Source organism: Scaptodrosophila lebanonensis, unplaced genomic scaffold, assembly GCF_003285725.1.
Source record: "Scaptodrosophila lebanonensis strain 11010-0011.00,11010-0021.00 unplaced genomic scaffold, SlebRS2 tig00000163-arrow-arrow-pilon, whole genome shotgun sequence".
Classification (NCBI taxonomy): Eukaryota; Metazoa; Arthropoda; class Insecta; order Diptera; family Drosophilidae; genus Scaptodrosophila; species Scaptodrosophila lebanonensis.
Window position 1 is genome coordinate 865,879 of NW_022060598.1, and position 11,547 is coordinate 877,425.

General features: G+C 38.6%; 2 protein-coding genes across 3 annotated transcripts in view; both read right to left on the reverse strand.

Moving 5' to 3' along the window:
* Positions 1-1,536: 1,536 nt before the first annotated feature.
* On the reverse strand, positions 1,537-3,505 carry LOC115629713 (probable cytochrome P450 28c1; the record flags this gene model as incomplete). Its single annotated transcript, XM_030526233.1, has 3 exons — positions 1,537-1,979; positions 2,037-2,157; positions 3,212-3,505. Coding segments are annotated over 3 exons (858 nt in total), but the record flags the coding sequence as incomplete, so codon positions are not given.
* Positions 3,506-3,581: 76 nt separating this feature from the next.
* LOC115629749 (breast carcinoma-amplified sequence 3 homolog) overlaps positions 3,582-11,547 on the reverse strand; it is a 30,780-nt gene continuing 22,814 nt past the window's right edge. The window contains exon 8 of one of the 2 annotated variants that reach the window (XM_030526287.1): positions 3,582-3,622. In XM_030526287.1, the coding sequence (XP_030382147.1) occupies positions 3,597-3,622 (26 nt within the window). In that variant the 3' untranslated portion in view covers positions 3,582-3,596. Of the gene's footprint in view, positions 3,623-10,842; positions 11,455-11,547 lie in introns of those variants that run through there. The other variant, XM_030526286.1, reaches the window with a different exon arrangement.

An 11,547-nucleotide genomic window follows, 5' to 3' on the forward strand; every position in this document is an offset into this window, starting at 1 on the left:
AAATGGAAATCTATAATGGCCGGTGGTGACAGCCACGATAAACAAGGAAAACAAGACAAGACAAAACAAATCAAATCGAAGCAACCAACAGCAGCCAACAAGTTGTGGCAGGCCCAGATCTCTGCCGAGACCGAATTGGGCAAGGGACTGGGGGCTAGGGGCTGGGGGCATGGGCATGGGTATGGGTTGAAGCAGCTTCGTTTGAATTGCATTAATGCGCTTTTGATGGCCTGTCGCCGTTGCTGATGAAGTTAATGTAAATACAAATTGCCAAACCCATTCACAGGTGACATAAGGTGGCAGTCAACAAAGAGCCACCACTGCCGCCCGTCTAACATCTAACACGCACACTCACACGCTCGCACACCCAATACAACAATAAAATAGGCCAATGTCAAAGAGTGGTATTCATTGTGGCATCTCCATCTTCACTTCTTACTCGTACAATCGTGCCGAAAGTTTGTTTATTTGTGTTTACCAAATATTTGGAAAGTGTGCGACTAAACAGTTTACTAAACAAATCGCACATTTTGTACTCTCTTATATGAGATTACAGTTACCTCACAGTCGCTAGCCACCATTTAACTGAAGGGTGAAAGGGAGTGCTGCGACTGTTTGTCCGTCTGAACACCTCCATATCAAATACCTTACAAGCTGAAGACTTCAAACTCGACATGCACATTCTTAAGTTTATTTTATTTATTACTGTTATCAGCAGCTCTCTAGAAGTTTCTTATATGACATTACAGTTACCGCACAGTCGCTAGCCACCATTTAACTGAAGGGTGAAAGGGAGTGCTGCGACTGTTTGTCCGTCTGAACACCTCTATATTAAATACCTTACAAGCTGAAGACTTCAAACTCGACATGCACATTCTTAAGTTTATTTTATTTATTACTGTTGTGATCAGCAGCTCTCTAGAAGTTTCTTATATGACATTACAGTTACCGCACAGTCGCTAGCCACCATTTAACTGAAGGGTGAAAGGGAGTGCTGCGACTGTTTGTCCGTCTGAACACCTCTATATCAAATACTTTACAAGCTGAAGACTTCAAACTTGACATGCACTTACTTCACTTTATTTTATTTATTACTGTTGTGATCAGCAGCTCTCTAGAGTTGGGTCTTTACATTTCTACTTCAAATGCTGTAAAAACTAAAGACTAAGCATGTGCATTCTTCTCATAACTAAGCAATTTGAGTTTGTTTTATATTTGAAATACTTAAAGATATTTGATATATTTTCCTGTTATGATCAGCAGATGGGCATTCAGTTCACTTGTCCAAACAAAACACCATATGTATTAGAGACATCACATCTTGCATGAGAATTTTCCTGATATCGAAACGGATAATGTTTGCTTTATATGGGTGGTGGCAGTAGCTGGATATTTACTGCGGGGCGGCTACAAGTGTTTGTCCATCTAAACACCTCCTGTTTTCTTCGCCACCAAATATCTTTTTACACAGGTAGTGCTAATAATCGTTCTTACCTTTAAAAAATACTTTAAATTCAGGGCAAAAGTAATTCTTCTTTATTGGTATCTTGGTACAAAGTCCAGCCAAACGCCGCCCTCATGCATGGCAACAAATATGGAGGGATCGAGACGAATGCCAGGCTTGGTTCGTGGATTGGCGCGCACCTCAAAGCGCTTCACAATCGCTGCTATGGCCGCCTTAGATTGGACTAACGCCAGTCGTAGTCCCAGACATTGGCGTGGACCGTCGCCAAAGCCGAGAAAGACACCCATATTACGATATTTCTTGACGCCACCGTTTTCGGGTAAGAAACGTCCGGGTCGAAATAAACTCGGCTCAGGATAAAATTCCGGATCGTGATGCAAGCCATATATCGGTATCATAACAGTATCTCCGGGCCGCATGCGCAGTGGTGTACTCTGTCGGCAGCCCTCGAATGTGTATTCCTTTGTGCAGATCTTAGCAGCCCACAGACCAGGCGGATATATACGCAAGCTCTCTGCATTAGAGAAGAAAATGTAAGTGAAAGCGATGTGGTGGGGGAAAAAGCACTCACCATTGAAACAGGCATTCAAATAGGACATCTCGTTCAGCTCTTCATAGGTGGGTAGCTCCGAGCTATCGATAGACATGAGCTCTTCTAGTAACTGTTGCTGGCAATCAGGATTGCGTGCTAGCTGGATAGAGAGTCCAAACATCAGTTAATTTTGAATACCATTTTGGGTAAAATCGATCTGACATGGCTTGATGGAAGTGCCCAGCTTAAGCTGCTTTGAACTAGAGATGATTAGGGGTCGAAGGTTCCTATGGCAGTGTTACGATATAACAGACCGATCAGGAAAATTATTTAATGTGAACAATATAAAATATAAAAAAAAAATATATTAATGACAATACATACACATTTATCGCTAAAAATATACAGTCTATCGTTTCTGTTCAATGTATCCTGATGGCTCACTTAACCGAAAATAGCTGTACAAAAAAATTCATATTTCCAACACTTAATACTTCTATTACCTAACCATTTTATGGAGTAAGAATATGCGGGCATTCTCCTAACAAAATCAGATGATTTTAATATATGATTAGAGCTGACAATGTTCAGTTCAATAAATATTACAAGAGTTTTTGCAAATTCTTAGAACTTGTTTTTCTCCCTTTTTCATTAAGACGAGCAGTTGTCATTCCAGCAGAAAGTCATGATATGAAGAACATGCTTCGTTTATGCCAACCAACACACGCAAATTCAAAATCACAATATAGAATACGCGATTGTAAATACTTAGCAGCTGATCTATCATCTCTGCTGCATTTTTGCACAGCTTGGCAGTATGTTTTTTTTTTCCAAAAATATCTAGTAATTAATGAAGAAGAAACTCGAATAAAGATAATTAGCTTTATTCTTCAGTTTATTTTATTTATTACTGTTATGAACAGCAGCTCTCTAGAAGTTTCTTATATGACATTACAGTTACCGCACAGTCGCTAGCCACCATTTAACTGAAGGTAAGATAATTAGCTTTTAAAATTGGCATCCAATGGCGGAAAATGGGTTCTTCAGTGTGTAACACAAAATCATGATATCACCATATTTTGAAATAATGTGCGCCACGCATAAACGTGTAGAAACAAACAACAACTTCTTTAAATGAAAATAAATTGCATTTAATTTCTGCATTTCGCGAAATCCAGTTCTTACTCGTAAGATCGTGATCGCGACTCACTCACCAGAAGCAGGCAATGGGCGATGGTCGCTGCCGATGTGTCTAGGCCGTCAATTAAAAAGGTCATAGCATGTGAGACCAATTGCTGGTCCGTTAGGGAATGTTGTTTCTGCAGCTCCAGCAGTTGATTCATAAAGTCATTCCTCTCCATATGGACGAGCCGACGCAGTCGAATTGACTCGCCAATCAAATTAGTGAAGAACTTCTCGCAGGCATTCGGGAAGATCTTCAGACGATAATGCTCCAGCAGTTGTGGACAGAGTCCGCCCAGGGCGGCTGCGGCAACAAAGGCCAAATTATCCTCAGATAGTTGGCGTATATTTTGCGAAACGGGTAGCGCCTTCGGACTGAAGCTTTGAGCCTGCAAGCCCAGCACACAATCGCACAAATTATCGGCGGTGAAGCGTAGAGCGAGCTGAAAGAATAAATGTGGACTTGTCAACATTATTAATGGTCTAAGCACACAGTAGACTAGGAATTGAAAATGCAAAAAGTATGAAATCCAAATCGAAATCTATTCTAGAACTCCATTTTGGCTATTAGTTTATTAGTCATAGCTGCTAAGGTTGAGACGAACTGACAGATAGTGATTTGAAAGCTACAAGTTTTCTTAGCCAGTGTAAGTCCAAATTAGGGGAAGAACCAAAAGGAAATATTCCTCTCAATATTCTCAAACATATTTACCAGAGAACTCAACAAGATTTTATAAATAGAATAGTTATCCAATATACATATATTTAACCTAAACCTAAGAATAATTATTCGAATTTATTGCTGTTAGAGAGATAAGAAATTCGAGTTGAAGCTAGGAAGTTAGGATCTATTAGCTGAGGTTAGACTCAGTTTTTGGTCGTTCAACAGATCTGCTTCGCGAGACCTCTCAGTCAGGCACTTCCATGTTTATTTTCCTTTCTCTTTAAATTGAAAACGGTCCGAAAAACTCGGTAATGTCAGAGAGTTGTAATCTACATCTATTTTCGACCTCATTTAGCATAAGCGTTAACATGTTCTATTGAATTACTAAGTAAACATACCGTGCGATTATGAAATTCTAGAAAAACGTGAGAGTTACTTACATATATCGATTCGTCATTAACTATATGTACTGATAATATGGGGACTACCACATCTTCATCCCAAATGGAAATCTCCCCCCAATATACGTACACGACAAGGGCGTAGGCAGCTTTTACCAAAGGGGGGGGCCAAAAAACTTTTAAAAAAACGTTTGCATATGATCAATGAAAAAACATCAACAAATCCAACTCAGATCCGTTTTAAGGCGAAATAGTGCGTCATAATGATGAAAAAATTTTTCCCTGCCCCCAACCCCCCTTCCTACGCCCTTGGTACACGATATCGGTCTGAATGGAAGCAGCAGCTATACAGATTACTCACATCTTTGCCATCGAGTGGGGCATTATCGTTGCAGCGCTGCAATATATAGTCGCAGAGATCGGCGCAAACACGTCGCATTATGCTGTAGGCCAAGCGAATACGGGCGCTTCCCAGCATGGGCGTGATAAGGGCACGCTGTTCGCGCCACTCCTCGCCCCTGAGCACGAACGGATTGCAGGCGATGAGCGCATCCTTGCGCACATCGATCAGCCTGGCCACCTCGTTGTCCTCGAAATGCTTGAAGGCGCTGCCAAACAGCTCGTGGACCAGTTGCGGCTCCAGAAGCAGCAGCTGGGGTTGGCGCAGCATAAATACGCCCACATAGCTCTCACGATCCCGGTATTGCCTGTGCGGCACGATTGGGCAATTGGACTTAGATGGAACCCAAAACCACAGCCCAGTACCAGTAGCACTCACATGTAAATATCTCGTAAATCGTCTGCCAAGTGCTGTCGCGGCATCAACAAATTCGGATAGCTGCCCAGCAATGGCCACGGCCTTGGCCCCTTAATGCCCCTCTCCCGCCAGTACCCGAAATGCCAGGTGAGGTAAATATATCCCAAAATTAGAAGAGCACTGCCGGCACCCGAGAACACAAGCAGCGTCTGGTATATGGAGAAGAACATCTCGTTGCCAGCACTGTTGTGAATCAACTGTAGAGTCATTTTGTTGGGCACACACTTTCCGACGCACGATCTATCTTAAATGGTTATTGTCAAATATTAGTTGTTAAATCGTCTGCGAGGTGGGGGAGGGGTTGCGGGTGGGGGAGTTCGAGGGGGAGCACCCATCCCTTAGACTCTATACTATACTAGTATAGCGTTGCGTAATGATCCGATGTCGTGCCGAGTGCCCGCAGTTTCATGCACTTTGCACGCTCTATTATCGAATTATAGACTTCGGCACTGGGGGACGCTTGGCTATGATATTAATTTATGGATGCACAGAAAGAAAAACATAGCAATATCAATTAATATCAATTTAATGCCTCAAAGCCACTACAATTTTCGAAAATGTTTGGGAAATGTAACATTACTTCAATATGATATTAGTATACCCTTGCCCATTTCTTGTAAAGGGTATGAGAAAGATAAAATCTTCTGTTTATCTGTCACTTGTTTTTACATACATGGCGGATTTTATAGTTATTTAAAACGATGTTTCTAGCCATTTGCTGGCGATATTTTTATATATTTTTAGTGGAGTTCCTAGACATTTTTTGGCAGATTTGAAGCGGATTTTCTACTTGTTCTGCAGCTATTTATAATTATTTTTCGAGCCATTTTCTAGCTATTTTTAGTGACATTATGTTACGAAAATTTGACATTTCAATACGATACCTTTGCACATTTCATGTATAGGGTATAAAAAATATAAAATCTTCTTTCAGTTGCTTTTAAGCATGGCAGGCTTTCAATCTATTTTGTAGCGGTATTTATAGTTACTAGCGATCTTTCTATCTATTATTAGTGGAGTTCCTAGACATTTTTTGGCGGACTTTTAGCGGATTTTCTACTGGTTCTCTAGCTACTGCTTTTCTAGCCATTTTCTAGCGAGCTTTCCAGCTAATTTTACAGAATTTCAAAGCCATTTTCTAGCGCTTTTTAGCTAGATAACCATTTTCTAATCATTCTTTTCAAACCAAATGCACATTAGCCATTATAAAGGCTCCTCTCCTCAATAAAAAAAAAATGAACTCAAATTAAATCAATCCAATTCAAGCATTAAGTTTCACTTCTAACGCGTGTTCTCTCAGTGTACATGCAATACACACATATATGTTTTCTCATTTCGAATTGAAAACAATTTCCAAATGAAAATAATATGTCTGCTGGTTACTGTTTAGGAAGCTCTCGTTATCGTGTAACGCACGTGTTTTATTTTAATGAATGTATATTGCAAAGACGTATTACAAGTACAAGTATATGTTTATTACCAAACACTTGTCATCAAATTTGTAGAAGATTTTCGATAAACAGGCTATGTCAAAGACATAATGGATCTAGACAATGCAAAGTAAAAGTTATATCTCTGAACCACTGAAGCATGCGGTTCCACAGCCACCGTATTCGCATATATTTCATAAATTGAAAACCGCACTCAGCGGAAACGTTTTTCGACACGATTGAGCAGATTCAGGCCACATCGAAGAAGGTACTGACGGCCATTTGAGGAATGCAGTTTTCGGACTGGAGGATTGAAAAAATCGTTGCTGATGATGCTTTTGACACAATTTCGAAAGCGCTTTTGTGCCTCGTAAGAGTCTAATCTCCTTTGGTTCCCAAAACACAGAACCACTGAAGCATGATGTTCCACAATTAATAAATAGAAAACAGTACTTTTTGTACACGATTAAGGGGATTCAGGCCGAATCTAAGAATGGATTTCTGCTTCGAGGATTAATAAAATCGTTCACATATGTAATAATATTTCAAAATTATTATAAACAGGTTATATTTGTTTTTTGTTTGTTTTTTTTCTCATGTATTTATTTATTAAAATCCTTTATTTCTGTTTCTGTTGTAACATACGATTTATGACACATTAAAGTACTCAAGTTACATTACATTATGTAGTGCAGTGTAATAATAGATACAAAATACACGATCCACTCATGTAGTACACTACTTACTTGTAGTATGTGTGTGTGTGTGTGGTTTGTAATTTGTTTTCAATATATTTCTCTGAATTAGCAATTTGCCGCATCAGAATTATGTTAACTAAGGCAATGGGAAAGACACAAAACAAAAAAAAAAAGACACCTCCAATGAATGCAATTTAAGTAAGACTCGCAATTAAACTAGAAGAGTAAAGCCAATATGTATGTAACTATATTTGATTATAAGATATATATATTTCATTATAGTATTATACTTATACAAGTAGTTAGGCATTGGGAGAGGATATTGCGGGCGGGTCCCCACAAATATGCAGAGATTTTTGTCAGTGTTTTGTCAAGAACCCGACTGGAAATCCCGCTGCCCATCTCTCGTACCAGTACTCCCACTCCAGTATTACAAGTATGCCTAAACGCAAGCTCACATCCAAAGAGTCGGTGCTACAACTGGGAACCAACGACTTAGCTTTAGCTAATCTATAATTATATTTGAAATATATGTAGTATGTACTCGTATGTATATGCATGGGGACCTCGTCGGTCGGGGATCGGGGGTCGGGGGTCGGTCAAATAGCAGACGCCTGTATAAAAAGTTCACTGTATAGTTAAGCGATATAAAAGTAAATGTATGCCTTTGCATATCCAATTTGCACTTTTCCAAAAATATTTTTTTTTGCATCAACCTGTCCAGCAGTCGTCAAAAGCTAATATTAGTCTAAAAAAAAAACAATTAATTAAAATATATATGTATATATATGTATATTTATATGAAAGTTTCGGTTTCGATCTGTCACTCTATATTATGGGATTTCAAAAGGGGCAACCAACACTTGCTATTGCTATTTAGTTTCTTTGTTTGTGTGTGTGTGTTTTATAATTATCTCCATATACTATATAGTATATATATATATATAGTATGTATATGCTGTCTCTAAAAATAGCATATTGCAATACGTAATATGTACAAAAATATATGCTTGCATGTGTGTATATGCATATGAGTTCTCCCTGGTTACGTTATTATGTTTATCTGATTCTGATTCTGATTCTGATCCTGAACTTGACTCGATCTTATTTCGTTCTTCATCTTCATCTTAATGGCCAATTTATTATAGTATTTTATTAGTTTTTGTATACATACATATATAGTCGTCGACTCAGCGAAATGTATTACTAAAGGCCAGTGTATTGAAAACTATAAAGAAGCATCCATCCATCCTACGAGCACGTTTTATAACACCCTCTAAGCCTATTGCTCTAGACATAGGTAGAAAGTTCTAAACATCATGAAATCAAACAAATATTAGGTTTGAAAAAAAAGTGGAAATGGAACTAGGACTAGGAAAGTTTGAACTTTGCTTAAAAGTATTCCATATTATCTGAATAAAGCAATATACTTGTATAGCACCATTTATTGGCTTGTTCTGCAGATGTAAGCGTACACAGATTAAAATATTAGTATGGTATATAACATATGGGGATATATTCCGAACTGCTAACAAACTTTTTGACTGCATTTGAACATTCTTTGTCGACTAGACTAACTCCTAAGTAGTAATATATTTTAAAGCCTTTACTTTTTAAAATGGTGTCTCTAGTCCTGAAGTTTCCGGAAAGTAGGAGTTGTCAAACGTTGAAGATTAGAAAATCTCCCACAAATAGTATACATAATGTTTAGAAATCTTCTAAAAGGGAATTAATTTTGTAAACAACCTAGATCAGTATAACCACATTCATCGGCAAAGTGGAGTGTTGCCATTAAATCAGTTATCGAATTGTTTTGAAGAAAGCCAGAAATGTTTTCGAAATTATGCATGAGAGAAAGAAAACCCTTATTCCTTGAGTTCAGGTAGTACCTGTACATATTGGTAGAGTTTGTAATCCATTTGGATGAAATCATCAAATTCAAACCGTTTATAGCTTAAGATTTTGTTTTTAATCTTTATTCTATTTTAATATCTGTCCTGAGTTGGACAATTATTCTATTTCATGATAACTTCAAAATTGCAATCATAATTGAAACAAATTCATGCCTGAATGGCAATAACTGATATGTTTACAGAATTTGAACAATTTTGAAACTGGAATATTATTGTAGGGCAGATATAGAATGCTTCAAACTATGACATTGCACTTCATATCCATATAGCTGAAGAATTTTGAAGATACATTCTGCCTTTAATTAAATAATTTCGCTGAGTGTACGTGTGTTTAAAAAAAATATTGAATTCTTGTAAATGGATATGTGGCAGAAATTGTCGGTCGAGACCAGTGTATATATCTGGCGAGATAATGAGAGTGTGGTGCATAGAATATGTTTTTGGAATGGAATCGACGAACTGGGTTCTGCAGTTGTTGCCCATTGAAACGCTGGAAACTTTTATGGAATAGGTTCATGTGGGTTCTAATATACTCGAAGCTGGTAAACGTTTAAGATGTTTTCTCACTATTTTGTTTTTTTTTTTTTTTTGCTTTTTAATGTTTATTATATTTTTTTTGCATTTTGTAAAGAGTGTTTAGGTACAAAAATTTTAAATGTTCTTAATATAAAGAGGAAAAGGTATATTACGGAAAAAAAATAAAAATAAAAACATTTCTCTAGACTAACAGATAACTCCCTTTGCTTTACTTTCATTTTCCATTTACTAAAGTTACGGAAGAGAACAAAAATACGATGTCGCATAAAACAACGATAGTTTAAAACTTGTTTCAAAAATATCGATATATACATATACACTATGTAGTTATGGGTTGTGCATGCATGTGTGTGTGTGTGTGTGTGTGTGTGTGTGTGTGTGTGTGTGTGTGTGTGGGTGAATGTGAGTGTGTATATAAATGTATATAGCTTATGTATGCAGTTATGCGAATATCGATCTTTTTTGTAGATATAGCAGATATATTATTTGTTTGTTGTTGTTGTTTTAAATTGTATTTTAAATATCACGGCATTCAGCTGAGGTCTGATTTGATACATGTATATATATGTGTGTATATATATATATATATGTGTGTGTGTATATATTTTTAAAATATGTTCGCTTATTGCATGTACCTAGAAGGGTTTTGCTTTGCAGTTTGTTTTCGTTTCGTTAAAAGAGAAAGAGGAAGAACTAAAATGTGTAAAAACTATTAATTGGAACCGAGCACAAAATTAATTTCTGTTTTCTGTTTGTTTGTTTGTTTTTTTTTTTCAGCTGAAAAGTCGGTTAAACCAGTTGTCTGTCTTTCTCCCCAAAACGATCAAATGTAGCTGTAAGAAGAAGAATAAAACCAAAAATGTTGAAATCGACAACAAAAAACTTAGACAAGCACCACAATAAATTGTTAATTATATTAAAGTTTCTGTTGTTGTTGTTGTTGTTGTTGCAGCGACTACTGCAATGAAGTTGTTGCTGCTGTCGCCGTTTTCGCAGCTGCTGCTGCTGCTGCTGCTGTTGATGATGTTGTTGCTGCTGCTGCTGCTGTTGTTGTTGCTGTTGATGTTGGTGCTGCTGCTGCTGCTGCTGTTGATGTTGCTGTGGAACTTTTATGGGAGTTCGCGCTATGAAATAGATTCGCATAGATCCTACGCAAATAGAAATGTTCACCCAGCACCGTTGCCCGCTGCTTGAGACGTGACGACGGCTTGAAGAACAATTCTCACAAATTCTCCGTTGCATCCGCCCCCCCACCATCCATGGTGACAACGCCAACGCCCGCGTTCTCACTGAAATGCATTAGATTCGTGTCCATCAGGCCATTGGTGAGACTGAGCGGTGGCGACGATTGCGAGGGCGGACCCTCCAGCGAAAGCCGACTATTGGTGCTGATGCTGCTCATGCTGAGGTCGTCGAAGACATCGATGTTCACCACTGTTGCCAGTTCGCCGTCTATGCCAACGGCTGCTGTTGCTGCTGCTGCTGCTGTTGGCGGTGGCAGCTTGTTGTTAGGCTCCAGGCCGGAGGACGATGAAGTTGTCGGTGGTGTGATGCTCATCCGTTCCTCTTCCTGCTGCTGCTGCTGTTGCTTTTCCTGCTCCTCATCTCCCTCCTGCTCCTGTTGCATCTCTGAAGGCTGTGGAATGGCGGCATCCGCAGCTGCATCGCCAGCGGCACTCGATTTGGCATTGACCTTGATGGGGTTGCTTCGGGCTCGATTACCTTTGACACTGCTGGCAGTGGTATTGGCATTGGCATTGTTGTTGTTGTTGTGTGTGGCAACACCATCGAGCAGGTCGCTGCCAAAGAAGTTCGCTGTAAGCAAGACAACAACAAGAAAAGCAAAAAAACATTGTTAATAATCTAACTTATAGTAATAATTTAACTCCACCAGCTGGTAGTACCATC